At 32.5% G+C, this 16,384-nt stretch overlaps 2 protein-coding genes across 4 annotated transcripts; both read left to right on the plus strand.

Annotated features, from left to right (window-relative positions):
• The first annotated feature begins 4,701 nt into the window (after positions 1-4,701).
• Positions 4,702-6,758, plus strand: LOC136062096 (cullin-1). Of its 2 annotated transcripts, XM_065760769.1 has the most exons (8): positions 4,702-4,845; positions 5,215-5,269; positions 5,360-5,516; positions 5,635-5,734; positions 5,906-6,091; positions 6,211-6,258; positions 6,348-6,551; positions 6,646-6,758. In XM_065760769.1, exons 3-8 carry the CDS (start codon positions 5,386-5,388, stop codon positions 6,730-6,732), a joined length of 756 nt encoding a protein of 251 aa, XP_065616841.1. In that variant the 5' UTR covers positions 4,702-4,845; positions 5,215-5,269; positions 5,360-5,385; the 3' UTR covers positions 6,733-6,758. The 2 variants fall into 2 exon arrangements, with proteins under 2 accessions (XP_065616841.1, XP_065616840.1); XM_065760768.1 differs by lacking the exon at positions 5,215-5,269.
• A 704-nt stretch (positions 6,759-7,462) lies between these two features.
• On the plus strand, positions 7,463-15,777 carry LOC112003306 (cullin-1). Of its 2 annotated transcripts, XM_024035504.2 has the most exons (21): positions 7,463-7,600; positions 7,970-8,024; positions 8,115-8,271; positions 8,390-8,489; positions 8,661-8,846; positions 8,966-9,013; positions 9,103-9,306; positions 9,401-9,478; positions 10,120-10,209; positions 10,353-10,433; positions 10,541-10,600; positions 12,804-12,833; positions 12,914-13,000; positions 13,088-13,237; positions 13,328-13,383; positions 13,474-13,594; positions 13,716-13,877; positions 13,992-14,135; positions 14,240-14,458; positions 14,617-14,784; positions 15,389-15,777. In XM_024035504.2, exons 3-21 carry the CDS (start codon positions 8,141-8,143, stop codon positions 15,488-15,490), a joined length of 2,217 nt encoding a protein of 738 aa, XP_023891272.2. In that variant the 5' UTR covers positions 7,463-7,600; positions 7,970-8,024; positions 8,115-8,140; the 3' UTR covers positions 15,491-15,777. The 2 variants fall into 2 exon arrangements, with proteins under 2 accessions (XP_023891272.2, XP_023891264.2); XM_024035496.2 differs by lacking the exon at positions 7,970-8,024.
• The last annotated feature ends 607 nt before the right edge of the window (positions 15,778-16,384 follow it).

The raw sequence follows: 16,384 nt of genomic DNA on the forward strand, positions 1-16,384 counted from the left end.
TTGTATTTTTAAACAACATTTTTTAGTTTTTAAACAGTATTTTGCGCTTTTTAACACATTTTTTCACCCACACGTATTTTAAAAAATTATAAACAACAATTTTCAAACTACTCTACTAAACACCCCCTTAATTGAACAATGTTAGGGGCAATTTTTTTCGTACTCTATTTGGGAACTTGTTGAGGTTGCAATTCGTGACTAGTGTAATACCAGTTCTACACGGATCAAACTTTAATGCTACTTTTATTCTACATTAATCACAATGTTATTTGGTCTTCAATTATATCAATTCCAGACAAAAAATAAATAAAAGGGAAAACAAGTAAATAAAAAATAGTTTGATATAAGTTGGTAAACATATGATATATATTATTTGTTCTATTTCTGTCCATTTGGTCCAAGACAACTAACTACATTTTCAATGTCCAATGAAACTTCTATATTTCTTTAATTAATAATTTTTTAATAATAATTTTATATAATTTTCAACTAGTTTATTATTCAAAATATTCAGTCAATAATTGAAATTCAGCGTGAAATGAATTTACTCCATCGCGTATCAAAAAAGGAAAGAAACTACACCATCATATCCATAATTTCAAAAAATGCACTCCTCCTTAAAAAGACAATGCAAATGTATAAGTGTATATTGTATACATTGATCTTTTTTTTTTCTAAAGAATCAAATACATTGATCATCTTAATATTAGTATTAGTACATGTAAGCTTAATATATTTAGTTGTATATCGTGCTCTATGGTCACACTAACCAAAGGCATAACTTTTATTAGAAAGTTCAAAAAGACTAGAAAAATGTCAAAATGAACTCAGATCAGTTTAAGAAAACTGAGAATTATTTGTTGTAATAAGCTGAAAATTATTTGGACTCAAACTTGGCATGAGACTTGAGCCAATGGCCTAATATATCTCATTAATCATTTTTGAAAAATAAAATAAAATAAAATCCTTACCAAACCATGGAAAAGCTAGAAAATGAAGTTTGAAGAACATTGAAGTCTGAACTATATCAAAGATTCAAAGTATCAAATATATGTAATGATAAGCATTAGTAACATTATTATGCAAATTTGGAAAAATGTTTTGAAAATAATATGGTAAAAAATGGGAAGTTGATATTTAAGGAAAAGAAGATTATATTGTCTGAAAACATATCTAAACCATACTTATATATAAGAGTAAGATTTAGGTACAACATTTTGGTGTTGTTCCTTAGGTTTTCCTTTTAAGATTTTGTCATGTAAATTTTTTCACGTGGGATGAAAGTGTATTTTTTAGTTAAGTAACCACATGGCTGAATTTTAAGAAGATAACATAAGAAGCAACACCTAAAGTACTGTACTTAAGTTTTATTCTATATATAAAATACAAACATAATATAACGTTGTTTTTAGATTTTACCAATTGAGTTAACTGGTACTTACATTATTGTATTGACCAATTAAAAACTAATTATATATCAATCCTTAGATTAATAGTTCTCTACTCTAGATAAATTTAAATTCATTATTGACAATTTAAACACAAACACTTCCTAATATATTGCGTCTAAAGACAGTATCCAAACTTTACCATTAATCCATTATATAAAAGTACATTTTATATGGGACAAAATTTAGATAAATTAGGTTCTCCAATGATTCTTAATATATATATATATATATTCAAACACTTGTTTGCGTGAATCAATAAAAAAAAACATTTTTATATGTTTGAATTTTATTGGGGACATAATGTACTATCCTTCTTAATAAAACATAGTCATTACTTGTACATTATATATATATATATATATATATATTGCTGAATAGTTGTCTTTTATATCAGTACGTTGTACATGTAAATTTAATATCGTTTAGTTGTAATTCAGCAAAAAAAAAAAAAAAAATCGTTTAGTTGTATATCGTGCTATTAACACATACGTGACTTTATTTGCTATTAATCGATGTTGGGTCTATTCATTAAAAAAAAATGTTGGGCCTTAGCGTGACATCTTTTGTTCAATACTTGTGTAGTTCAAAGAGTTTAGAGTATTTCCATCAGTATATCTAAGTTTTTATATTGTTTGAACAAGAACAGTGATATTTAGTTTTTACCTACTTAGTTTTTCAAATACATTTTTCAACAAATTCTCTATTATTTTATCTATCTCATTTAAATATTATTTATACATTCATTCTTTATTCTTTTTTTATTCTTTTTTTAACAACTACACAACTTCTAACATTTTTTATTCAATAGCTAATTATTATAATAGAAAAAAACATTTGAAGTGTGAACAATAAATGCTACAGTGTTCTCTATTTGTAGAAAAGCACAGTAGCAATTTTAATATAAAAAATGGAGATGAAGAAGCTGTTGAAGTAGGTTTTTGGGGTGTTTCTCTCTAAAATTGTCTTTAAATAAGCCATTGGAGATGCTCTCAGTAGTTTTATAATGGCTGTTTTGCAATTACTCTTTTTGGTTCTTTAACCGAGATTCGTTGCAAATTAATTTTGAAAGGATGTTACATAGATTCAAAGGGGTAAAGTAAAAAAATAAAAAGAAAAAAAAGGGAGAAAGTGTGCTAAATATAAATTTTGAAAAGGCATATAATAATTCAATATTTTATATGTACTTACCCTTTTGCTTACATGCTAAGTAAACAAGATAAAAGTAACCTCTTTTTATATATATATATATATATATATATTATTATATATTTTTTTTTTTTTCTTACAAAAAAAAAAAAAAAGAAGAAAGAAATAAAGTGCCCCTTCTTGGGAAATGATATTTTTCATGCCAACTCGTAGTAAGAATTATATCTTCTTTCAATTTGTTGGATTGAAAGAAACTGTATTGATTCGAAGAACCAAAATTTATACACCTCTCACTCTTTATGGAACCCATAGTAAGAATTATAAATGACCTTTTTTGTTGTTGAATTGAAATAAAGTGCATTGATTCAAAGATATAAATAACCATGGTTGCTTTAGGGATATGGATATCATGTGACAATTTTCTATAGATAATGAATATTTCAAATTTTCATATTATTATAAAATTTTCCTAGGAAGAAAGACTACTATAAGTCATTAAAAAAATTTAAGCAGGTGCAAATAATATTATTTTGGAATATAATAAAATGACATAAAAAAATGTGAACAACATAATAAATATGTTCTTTCAAGGCCCCGAATTGATCCATAATTTTAGAATTAAACTCTAAGCGGTTGGCTGGTGATTTATAAGGTATCATGAGATCCCTAACTTGTGATATAGGATTTAAAACCCTATCCACAATCTTAAAGTCACTTTGAGGATTTTCTCTTTGTAATTATATGGTGTGTGTGATGTAAGGAGATTACGTACACCTAAAGAAATAGCTAGATGCTTAAAAAAATGTTAATCAAGGGTGTAAATAATATGATTTGAATAATTAGAGAATGATAAATAAATAAATTTCTAAATATAAAAAAAGAATGATAGGAAAAATAAATAAAAAAAGCGATTTGGTTAGTATATCCCTTTAGATCCATAATTGATTCCATCATTTTGGTATTAAATCCAAAGTGGTTGGTGATTTATAAGGCCACACGAGATCTTCAGGGTATTGGATTCAAAATCCTTAGCCAACATCTTGAGATCACCTTAAGAGATTACTCTTTGCAATTACTTGATATGCGTAGGACAAAGAAAAAAAAAAAACACACTTGTGAAAATAGTCAAGCACTTAAGTGCTTGAAATGCTTTAAACTCCCAAGCTAGCCAAAAAAAAAAAAAAAGCTTAATATACTAAGCAGTCATAAGCAATCCCATATTTTTGGAATTAATAGTTTTATTATTCTTAACAAGTAAAAGTATAAATTCACCGTGTTGGATTCACAAGTCACATGGTCTTACATCATATATCATATATATTACATTAAAGTTAAGGTAGAGGCAAAAATTCAATTAAAATTCAAATCATATTTTACTTGAAGTTTAATTTTACGTTTTGTATTCTTAAAAATAAAAATTGGCGCTAGAGGTGAGAATCACAATATTTTTATTTTCTTGAAATTAGTTTATAGAATTATAGTTTGACAGGTATATAATAATTGAAATAAATCTCACACTTACGACAACAAATCAAATTGCAAGAAAAAAAAAAAAACATATTCAAAAGAAGAAGAAAAACAAAAATGATTCTAAAAAAAAGAATGATTAAATCATTCTTTCAATAGTTTTGTTGTGCATTGCACAAAATTACAACTAATTTATAAATAAAATAATTTGATTGTTGTAACAAACTAACAATACACTTAAAAGGATGATCATATTCATACTTTAAAAAAAAAAAAATCATATTCATGAAATAATATACTATATAATACAAAATTTTCACAATCAATTAAATAAACATGAATCACTTCTAAAAAAAAAATTATATGAAATATGCGTGGATTATACAATACAAATCTTCTACCAAGGTCGGTGCAGCGAGATTTCCGTACAACTGGGCTACCTATCAGAATCAACGGCCCATAGTCACCCTCTCCACCACTACTGCACGATCCATCAAAGAAGCCCACGATTTGAACGGCACAGATTCCACGAGTGCCCACCACTACACATGCGTGTACAGAATTTATTATTCGACTAGAAGCACATTATACTATCCCCCCGTATGTTTCCTATATAATCAGAATTCTAAAAAAGCTTCCCATCGAAACCTTATATAAAATCAAACAGTGATTTTTCATTTATTTCTCTCGGAATCTTTTGTTTTTCTTCTTCTCTCTCTCTCTGGTTGTTAGGGTTTTTGCTGTAATCCTCGTCCGTACACACCAACCAAGAAACTCACAGGTATGTTCATCACGATAATCGATTTCTTCGACCTCTTAGTTCTAGCATTGTTTCCAATCGATCATTGTTTTTCGCTGTTCCAGCTCGTTTTTTTCTCGGTTCAGATTTTGTTTGGCTTCTGATCAATCGCATTCGAATTTCGAAGCGTTTTGGTACCGACTTCGTTAATTTTCATATTGCAAAATCCTTAGGTTTTATTTATTTATTTAATTTATTTTTGTAGTGAAATGATTTTGAAGAATTCGTTATATTTATTAGGAATTAGATTGAGCTGTTTTGGTATGATTTCCTTGTTTTTGGTTTTGGAAATACATCTTTGTATGTAAGTTTATTTGATTTTCTCTGCAACTGAGCAAAATTATTTGATAGTCTTTAGGATTAGGGTTTCACAACCTCACTCTCTTGAAGTCCGATGTAATTTTAGGTCAGACATTTGGCTTTCTGTGAATGTAAATTTTGTTTATTTATTTATCGCCGTTATAGGTTTTGTGATTAATTTTGGCTTTGATTGTAGATTTGAGAGTGTTTGCGTTTGCTACAATGGAGCGCAAGATTATTGAGTTGGACCAAGGTTGGGAGTATATGGAGAAGGGGATTATGAAGTTGAAGAGGATTCTGGAAGGGTTGCCGGAGCCTCCGTTCAGCTCGGAGGAGTACATGATGCTTTATACGTATCCTTGTTTTTAATTTTCTGATTGAGTTCGTGCATATGATATGATCTTTGTTTTTTTAACTTTTGTTATGTGAAGTTTTTGTGTTGGTGTGTTATTGCCTTAATTTCGAGCACAGAACTATCTACAACATGTGTACGCAGAAACCCCCCCACGATTACTCTCAACAGCTTTACGACAAGTATCGTGAGGCATTCGAGGAGTACATTACTAAGACGGTGAGGGATATTGTTGGAATAGGAGTTGTGAATTGTGATTGTTGCGAAACTAATTAATCCTTTGGTTGTATCACTTCTTGTCTTTCAATACTGTACTTGCTATTGGAGTCTATTTCATTTCTGTTTTCTTTACTTGATATCCTCCCTTTTTGGGTTTCATTTATTTATCAGGTGTTGCCGTCTCTAAAAGAGAAGCATGATGAATTCATGCTGAGGGAGCTGGTGAGAAGATGGTTAAACCACAAGGTTATGGTGAGGTGGCTGTCACGCTTCTTCCATTACCTTGATCGATATTTCATTGCAAGGAGGTCACTTCCTGCTCTTAATGAAGTTGGACTAACCTGCTTCCGTGATCTGGTTTGTTACAAGTCCCTCTAATGGAACCTTATTTGGCTATTTTATGAGGCTTACTTGTAGACAACATTTCTTACAACCTTTCATATGATTCCCTTATTTGGCTATTTTTTAAAATTCAGGTTTATCAAGAGGTAAAAGCTAATGCCAGAGATGCTGTAATTAATCTAGTAAGTTCATTGCTTCGATGCTGGATTCCTGTAAGTTTTACATATTGTCATTTGTAAGAGTTGGCTAATGAATTGTTGTGGACCATCAGATTGATAAAGAACGTGAAGGAGAGCAGATTGACAGAGCATTGTTGAAGAATGTTATCGATATCTTTGTCGAAATTGGAATGGGACAGATGGAGCTTTACGAACTGGATTTTGAACTACAGATGCTTCTAGACTCTGGTGCTTACTATTCTCGTAAAGCATCGAACTGGATCGTGGATGATTCTTGTCCTGATTACATGTTGAAGGCAAGTCTATGCATCCAATGTTTCTTTATTATAATGTTGTTTATGTTGATAACCTCTATGATTCTAACAACTATTATCTTATTCATTTGCATAGGCTGAGGAGTGCTTGAAAAGGGAGAGGGACAGGGTTTCTCATTATCTGCATATAAGCAGTGAGCAGAAATTGGTGGAGGTTAGTTAATGTTTACGAATATTATATGATAAATATTAGATCCTGGAATAGCTGGCATTTTTGTTTGTGATTTATGGAGTAGTGATATTTTATTTACCGACACTCCTGCTTCCAGAAAAAGATAATGTATGGAGTGGTGTTACTGTATATAGAAACAAATCAAATTGCAAGAAAAAAAAAAAAAACATATTCAAAAGAAGAAGAAAAACAAAAATGATTCTAAAAAAAAGAATGATTAAATCATTCTTTCAATAGTTTTGTTGTGCATTGCACAAAATTACAACTAATTTATAAATAAAATAATTTGATTGTTGTAACAAACTAACAATACACTTAAAAGGATGATCATATTCATACTTTAAAAAAAAAAAAATCATATTCATGAAATAATATACTATATAATACAAAATTTTCACAATCAATTAAATAAACATGAATCACTTCTAAAAAAAAAATTATATGAAATATGCGTGGATTATACAATACAAATCTTCTACCAAGGTCGGTGCAGCGAGATTTCCGTACAACTGGGCTACCTATCAGAATCAACGGCCCATAGTCACCCTCTCCACCACTACTGCACGATCCATCAAAGAAGCCCACGATTTGAACGGCACAGATTCCACGAGTGCCCACCACTACACATGCGTGTACAGAATTTATTATTCGACTAGAAGCACATTATACTATCCCCCCGTATGTTTCCTATATAATCAGAATTCTAAAAAAGCTTCCCATCGAAACCTTATATAAAATCAAACAGTGATTTTTCATTTATTTCTCTCGGAATCTTTTGTTTTTCTTCTTCTCTCTCTCTCTGGTTGTTAGGGTTTTTGCTGTAATCCTCGTCCGTACACACCAACCAAGAAACTCACAGGTATGTTCATCACGATAATCGATTTCTTCGACCTCTTAGTTCTAGCATTGTTTCCAATCGATCATTGTTTTTCGCTGTTCCAGCTCGTTTTTTTCTCGGTTCAGATTTTGTTTGGCTTCTGATCAATCGCATTCGAATTTCGAAGCGTTTTGGTACCGACTTCGTTAATTTTCATATTGCAAAATCCTTAGGTTTTATTTATTTATTTAATTTATTTTTGTAGTGAAATGATTTTGAAGAATTCGTTATATTTATTAGGAATTAGATTGAGCTGTTTTGGTATGATTTCCTTGTTTTTGGTTTTGGAAATACATCTTTGTATGTAAGTTTATTTGATTTTCTCTGCAACTGAGCAAAATTATTTGATAGTCTTTAGGATTAGGGTTTCACAACCTCACTCTCTTGAAGTCCGATGTAATTTTAGGTCAGACATTTGGCTTTCTGTGAATGTAAATTTTGTTTATTTATTTATCGCCGTTATAGGTTTTGTGATTAATTTTGGCTTTGATTGTAGATTTGAGAGTGTTTGCGTTTGCTACAATGGAGCGCAAGATTATTGAGTTGGACCAAGGTTGGGAGTATATGGAGAAGGGGATTATGAAGTTGAAGAGGATTCTGGAAGGGTTGCCGGAGCCTCCGTTCAGCTCGGAGGAGTACATGATGCTTTATACGTATCCTTGTTTTTAATTTTCTGATTGAGTTCGTGCATATGATATGATCTTTGTTTTTTTAACTTTTGTTATGTGAAGTTTTTGTGTTGGTGTGTTATTGCCTTAATTTCGAGCACAGAACTATCTACAACATGTGTACGCAGAAACCCCCCCACGATTACTCTCAACAGCTTTACGACAAGTATCGTGAGGCATTCGAGGAGTACATTACTAAGACGGTGAGGGATATTTTTGGAATTGGAGTTGTGAATTGTGATTGTTGCGAAACTAATTAATCCTTTGGTTGTATCACTTCTTGTCTTTCAATACTGTACTTGGTATTGGAGTCTATTTCATTTCTGTTTTCTTTACTTGATATCCTCCCTTTTTGGGTTTCATTTATTTATCAGGTGTTGCCGTCTCTAAAAGAGAAGCATGATGAATTCATGCTGAGGGAGCTGGTGAGAAGATGGTTAAACCACAAGGTTATGGTGAGGTGGCTGTCACGCTTCTTCCATTACCTTGATCGATATTTCATTGCAAGGAGGTCACTTCCTGCTCTTAATGAAGTTGGACTAACCTGCTTCCGTGATCTGGTTTGTTACAAGTCCCTCTAATGGAACCTTATTTGGCTATTTTATGAGGCTTACTTGTAGACAACATTTCTTACAACCTTTCATATGATTCCCTTATTTGGCTATTTTTTAAAATTCAGGTTTATCAAGAGGTAAAAGCTAATGCCAGAGATGCTGTAATTAATCTAGTAAGTTCATTGCTCCGATGCTGGATTCCTGTAAGTTTTACATATTGTCATTTGTAAGAGTTGGCTAATGAATTGTTGTGGACCATCAGATTGATAAAGAACGTGAAGGAGAGCAGATTGACAGAGCATTGTTGAAGAATGTTATCGATATCTTTGTCGAAATTGGAATGGGACAGATGGAGCTTTACGAACTGGATTTTGAACTACAGATGCTTCTAGACTCTGGTGCTTACTATTCTCGTAAAGCATCGAACTGGATCGTGGATGATTCTTGTCCTGATTACATGTTGAAGGCAAGTCTATGCATCCAATGTTTCTTTATTATAATGTTGTTTATGTTGATAACCTCTATGATTCTAACAACTATTATCTTATTCATTTGCATAGGCTGAGGAGTGCTTGAAAAGGGAGAGGGACAGGGTTTCTCATTATCTGCATATAAGCAGTGAGCAGAAATTGGTGGAGGTTAGTTAATGTTTACGAATATTATATGATAAATATTAGATCCTGGAATAGCTGGCATTTTTGTTTGTGATTTATGGAGTAGTGATATTTTATTTACCGACACTCCTGCTTCCAGAAAAAGATAATGTATGGAGTGGTGTTACTGTATATAGCGACACTTCTCCTTTGGGGGGAGGGGGAGGGGGAGATGACCTATGAAGCTGGTGTTATTCAATGAAAACACTAAGGCCTCAAATTGATTTGGTGACTTTTCATTTATCAATTTAAAAATATAAAAGAGGTAAGTTAAATGAAGGAGCAATATGAAATGCTTGGAAATGTTTATAAGTATGCATTTGTTATCTCTTCAAAAAGATGTCCTCCCAATGTTGAAATAATAATATAGAAATGAACCTGTGTGCAAAACAAATACCTCAGATAGAATGTTAGATATGGCACGATTTGTGACTATCCAAGTGCCCCCATATCTATATTGAAGTTTCTTTTTTTGGCTGTTTAAAGTGCCTAGGAAGGAAAATTCTACCAGCAGAAAGTACTTTCATCTCATTAGTTGGTAGTTATGATACATTACCATTACTTTCTGATGAAGATTATCTGCCACTGTTGTCTTTTTTATTTAAAGCTTCATGTTTGGTCTGTAGAAAGTGCAACATGAATTGTTGGTGGTATATTCACCGCAATTGCTCGAGAAGGAGCATTCTGGATGTCGTGCTTTGCTGAGAGATGATAAGGTACTTCTCTCTGAATCCTGTGCTAGGCAATATTCCTTTCTCTGTTTTTGTTTTGGAAATGTTATTTTTTTTGGTTTTTTGTTTTCCTTCTATTTTGTTATATCATTAAGGCTTTATATATTCTGTTTACCTTGCTGTTAAAGGTGGATGATCTTTCTAGAATGTATAGACTGTACCATAAAATCTCTAAGGGCCTGGATCCTGTTTCTAATATATTCAAGCAGGTAAGTTGTTTCCTGCTTACATTTATTTTTATAACCACAAGGACATGTAGATGCTCATTTGTTTATACATTAGTACTAATACTTTTTTGATGTTTTCCCTGTTGTAGCATGTTACTGCTGAAGGTACAGCCCTGGTGCAACAGGCTGAGGATGCTGCAAGTAGTCAGGTTAATCCTATTCTCTTTAAGTGCAGTTCTTTGTTCTTATTTTATTAAGAATTTTTTTTTTTCCTATAAAAGAAATTGCGTTTCTTGGCATAATGGCTGGCAAGTTTTGTATTCCTTTTACTATTTACTCAATGTGCAAATTGCCTGGTGCACATGTTGGTGGATATTCTTGGGGCTTATATTTGTATTAAACAGAGGATAATTCTACTAATGAAAGCTCCAATCTTCTATGTTGTTTTGTCTTCTTAGTAGAGTGAGGATGAATGGACTGAAATTGAGGCTCAATTATTGTATAAATTTTATTACAGATTTATTTTTGGCTTAAGTTGATTCATAATTTGTATTTTCCTGGTAATGTATGATATAACCAGTTTATGTATGTACGAATGAACAAACATTATTGTTGCTACTTTTTATGCTGCAAAATTGGGCACCTTGTATTCTAACAGAAATGCCATGCATTATCACAGATCTCAGGAACTCTCTAGTTGCAAATATCACTTTGCTCACTGGTCCCTCTGATTGGTTTAGGACTTAAGCATCTATGCCTTTTGAAACGATAGTTTAATTGGCTGAATTGTGTGTGTGTGTGTGTGTGTATATATTTATTTGAAGATAATATATTTGGCAGCGCTGGGAAAAGAATGAATGTCAAATAATAGGTTGCCATAGAGGCATGGAATTTTACAGTACATAATTGTTGTTGAATGTTCATTCTTCTAGAAGGTCCAACAGATCTTGGAACTAGAAAGCTTATGTTTATTCTTGTAGCCTGTATGTGTAGTTTGTTATGTGCAATTTGTTCTACCCACAAATGTGGGGTTGTTAAACAAATGTTTGCCACACAGCCCTGGAGTTCTACTGGACATACAGGTGCTGTTACGTTTTATTGTATAAGTGACACAAGTGCTGTTTCATTTGAATTATATATTTATTTTTTTGATTGGTAAGTTACTCAACACTCAATGAGTCTCAAACCATGACCTTACCCTCCACCTCATCGTTATAGAACGAGGAAGTGTCATTTGAGTTAGAGCTCACTGGCTACATTTAAGTTCTTTATTGAGTTTTAGATCTTGGATTAGAAATCTTATGTTCCTTTGTAGTTTATTGGAGAAATTTATTGATTTGTGTTATGCATAACTTCAAGTGCTTACAAAGCAAGTACGTAGAGAAAAGAAGAATAAGAGACCAATTATTGTAACATTGAATGAAATAACATGATTGGTGAGCAATGCTATATTTTCCTATCATGATTTTTGTTTTGCAGATTTTGTGGTGGTTCTTTTGGCATTTAATTATGATCCTGCATTGGTAGCATATGTTCATTATATTTTGTCATATGGTGCATAATGATTTTTTTTTTTTGGTTAGATTTATTGATACTAGTTGCTACTTTTAGAACAAAGTTTTTCTCCAAACTAAAATGATTTTTTTTTTTTGGTTAGATTTATTGATACTAGTTGCTACTTTTAGAACAAAGTTTTTCTCCAAACTAGTTTGGAGAGAAACCCTTCAAACTTCTCATATATTTCTTTTTTGGGTGTGAATTTTGAAAATAACCGTTGAATTTCATGTTCCTTATGTTCTTAACATACATATTAAATTTCGTTCAAATCGGATATTATTTACTATTTGATCAATTAACTTATTTTTTATATTCAACTTTAGATTACAAAAACTTGAAATTATAACATTTATTTGATGAAATAACAATTGATCTTTGATTTTCTTGAAATTTTGTAAGCATTATGGATGTAATAAGAACATACAATCTAACAATTAGATTTTCAAAATTCACATTCAATATAAATATATATGATGAGTTTGTAGGGTTTATCTCCAAACTTTGTTCCTAGTTTTATCATTTCATTTTTGTTATTGGTTTGGTTTCTCCTTCGCTGGTTATGGTGGGATAAGTTTTGTAAAATAAGTTGTTTTATCAGTTTTATAGTTGGAGTGTGTTTGGCTTTTGTTATTTTTTTCTATTTGCTTTTTGTCTCAGTATTTTTGCAAATAATCTAACTTTTAGCATTTAGGAAATAAGCTAGCTTTTAGCTTTTAGTCACCCTATGCAAATTAGCTACCGTAAATAAGCTGTTTCCAAACATACTCTTAACTCTGCTATTAGATTTTTGGCTTTCCATATCTGTTTCTTATTTCTTAATTTTGGTTCTTATTCTTAATTACCATGTTTCTACAGGTTGCAAATGGGGCTGGTGTGCAGGAACAGGTAATTCTTCGACCTACACATTTTGAATTTTTATGAATGGTAAGGGAGGTTAAAGATTGATTTAATTCTGTGGCCTTCAGGTCCTCGTCCGAAAAATAATTGAGCTGCACGATAAGTATATGGCATATGTGAATGATTGCTTTTTGAACCACAGTTTGTTTCACAAGGTATGTGCTGAAAAATACTAGTTTGTTAGATTGTCTTGTTACTCTCTGTCTTCTTCTAAACTATTAATCTTTTTGAGTGTTCAATAGGCCCTGAAGGAGGCTTTTGAGGTATTTTGCAACAAAACTGTTGCTGGCAGTTCAAGTGCAGAACTACTAGCTACGTTCTGTGATAATATCCTTAAGAAGGGTGGGAGTGAGAAGCTGAGCGATGAAGCCATAGAGGAAACACTCGAGAAGGTAGCAATATAAGTTTCTATGTTATATTGATGACAATTACATATTACTGGTGTTGGCACTAGAATTAATCTATGCTATTGATTTCTGCAGGTCGTGAAGTTGCTTGCATATATTAGCGACAAAGACCTCTTTGCAGAATTCTACCGGTAAGCCCCAAGTCTTTAGTAGGTTAGAATTTTTGTATTTAATTGGCTATCTTAAATTCATTGCTGATTTTATGTCTTCTGTCTCCGCAGGAAAAAGCTTGCTCGTCGACTACTTTTTGATCGTAGTGCTAATGAAGACCATGAAAAGAGTATACTAACCAAGCTGAAACAGCAGTGTGGTGCACAATTTACATCAAAGATGGAGGGAATGGTGAGTTTGTCATGATAATTTGGTCTAAATTTTGTATCTGTTGACATTATTGTGCTGTCAGTTGAGATTATGTTTTGCATTTCTTTATTTACCTTTTTTTTTTTTTTTTTGGGGGTTCCAGGTCACAGATTTGACATTAGCACGGGAAAATCAGACCAACTTTGAGGAATATCTTCGTAATAACACGAATGTAAACCCTGGAATTGATTTGACGGTTACTGTCCTTACTACTGGGTTCTGGCCAAGCTATAAATCATTTGATCTCAGCCTCCCTCCAGAGATGGTAACATTTACTTAGAGAACGGGCTTGTTTAAATTTTCAGCATTAACAGTAGTTCTGCAATATAGTAGGAGGTTTTGTAGTATTTTATTATATTATTTAATGCATTTGTTACAGGTAAGGTGTGTGGAGGTTTTCAAGGGATTCTATGAAACAAGAACAAAGCACAGAAAACTTACATGGATTTACTCATTGGGCACTTGCAACATAAATGGGAAGTTTGATTCAAAACCCATTGAACTGATTGTGTCAACCTATCAAGTAATTGTATTTGCAGACCCTTGCTGCTTAATTTTGGGTTTGGAACTGGGTTACTGGATTGCTGACATGTGGATCGTGTTATGTATCTGTTGACTATTTTACAGGCTGCCGCCCTGCTGCTATTCAATAATTCTGATAGATTGAGCTATTCAGAAATTATGACTCAGTTGAACTTGACCCATGATGATGTGGTTAGATTGCTCCATTCTTTGTCCTGTGCCAAGTATAAGATCCTGACTAAGGAGCCAAACACAAGGACTGTCTCGACAACAGACAACTTTGAGTTCAATTCCAAGTTCACAGACAGAATGAGGAGGATTAAGGTATTCAGCATTCTCACTCTTAATTTATAACTTAATCTTCCCTACTGCCTTCCTCACACCCCCCTCCCCAATTGGGAAACTCCTTTTTATTTTATTTATTTTTTTATTGTTTCCTTTGTATTAGAAATGATAATCTTTTAAAAATCTTTCAATTGTAGATACCTCTCCCACCTGTGGATGAGAGGAGGAAAGTAATTGAAGATGTTGACAAGGACAGGCGATATGCTATTGATGCTGCAATTGTTCGCATTATGAAGTCTCGGAAAGTTTTGGGTCACCAACAGTTGGTTATGGAGTGTGTTGAGCAGTTGGGCCGGATGTTTAAGGTCTCTCTCTCTCATATGTATATGTGTGTGTGTGTGTGTGTGTGTGTTTTTGTATGATGGTAAATTTGAAAATTGCTAAAATTTGTCCATGGAAGCTATTTTTAAAATATTATAGTGATGGTGCAAACCCCAATTTCTGTTTCCAATCTTGACACTATATAATTCTTATTTAATTATTATAACATTTGTGAAATTTTTGTAATGAACTAGAATTAGCCACCTGCTACTGAAACCTAAGCCATAAGATATTAGTGTTAGGTAGTTGGCATTCTTGGCTTACCTTAAAGAATTTTCTCAGAAAGATTGGCCAAACCATTGAACTCTTGACCATAAGATACAAACAATTTATTTAGTTGTCATTCTTCAAGTCTATTGTGGCATGCATCTTAGTTTTGTGTAGAGCTTAAACTACAACTATTTTAGTTCATTTTGGTTAACATACACATGGTAAGAATAGTTTCAGGGGCAATGGGTTATAAACTGAAATGTAACTGAAGTGTTGGGAAGTTGTGTAGAAATTTCAGATGATGCCATTTATTTTATGTTATTTTCCTGGTTATCATCATTATACTAATCCAATGTATTAATGGATGGAAATGTGCAGCCTGATATCAAAGCAATAAAGAAGAGAATTGAAGATTTGATCACCCGTGACTATCTGGAGAGAGACAAGGAAAACCCAAACATGTTTAAATACTTGGCATGATTGCAAAGCTCGACCTGCTGGTGTTAAAGCATGGTGGAGTGTTGGGGGCCATGGAATGATGTTTTTATATGGAAGTTTGGACAGTATTAACTTCCATTACAAATTTCTGTAAATGCTTCTTTTTGTTACAGCTTGCTGTGTCTATTAGTATTAGGAAGTTTTAAGTCCAGGGAGTAGAGAATTTTTGTGCACTACACCTTAAGAGCAAATATATTTGTTGGATTGACCTACGTGACCACCTTTAGTCAAGAAGAATTAATACACATGTCGATTTTTAAGATCTTAAACTGCCTGTTGATAAACTGAGTTGCATATTTACTTCATTTTTTCAGAAGATGCTATTGGTGTTTTGGCTACTCAGTTTTTCTGATGTTTCAGCCTTAAACCACGCGCATGTTACCAATTTGATGTGCTGGCATCCTGAAGATGACATTGATGTTTAAGGTTCTGGATGTTTAATGCTGTGAGACTTTCAGAGAATGGGGATTGGTGCATAAGTCACATATCATGTTGGTTTAGAACTGACAAGTTATGATTGGTGGGAACCTGAGTTTATAACTCCCTATCACTTTTGCATCTACTAGTTACAGATTTATCGCATCAGAAAGTTCTGAAAATGTGTTAGATAGGTTTCTGCAGACATTTATTTAGACATTGCCAGTTAACGTGAAGGTTTCTTGGTGCTGCTATGGAACAGAATGATATTTTGAATTAGTTACCGTCATTGTTACTTTTATCCTGGTGGGTCATGACTCATGAGCAGTACCCAGATGGTGTAAGCTACGACTCTGTAAATCAGATGACTGAGAAAATAGACTGAAGCTTTTCCTAACCTATGGTAACCGCTACTATCCAGGACAAGAAAGTATAAATCTATTCCAACGCTCTGGCAAT

Source organism: Quercus suber, unplaced genomic scaffold, assembly GCF_002906115.3.
Source record: "Quercus suber isolate HL8 unplaced genomic scaffold, Cork oak 2.0 scaffold_381, whole genome shotgun sequence".
NCBI lineage: Eukaryota > Viridiplantae > Streptophyta > Magnoliopsida > Fagales > Fagaceae > Quercus > Quercus suber.

Excerpts from the sequence above, each read along its gene's own strand:
- LOC136062096 (XM_065760769.1), top strand. The coding sequence starts at position 5,386 with ATGGAGCGCAAGATTATTGAGTTGGACCAAGGTTGGGAGTATATGGAG. Across the intron at positions 5,517-5,634 it reads GAGTACATGATGCTTTATAC|AACTATCTACAACATGTGTA; the intron begins GTATCCTTGTTT and ends TTTCGAGCACAG. Across the intron at positions 6,552-6,645 it reads GTCCTGATTACATGTTGAAG|GCTGAGGAGTGCTTGAAAAG; the intron begins GCAAGTCTATGC and ends TCATTTGCATAG.
- LOC112003306 (XM_024035504.2), top strand. The coding sequence starts at position 8,141 with ATGGAGCGCAAGATTATTGAGTTGGACCAAGGTTGGGAGTATATGGAG. Across the intron at positions 13,595-13,715 it reads CATCAAAGATGGAGGGAATG|GTCACAGATTTGACATTAGC; the intron begins GTGAGTTTGTCA and ends TGGGGGTTCCAG. Across the intron at positions 14,136-14,239 it reads TGATTGTGTCAACCTATCAA|GCTGCCGCCCTGCTGCTATT; the intron begins GTAATTGTATTT and ends ACTATTTTACAG.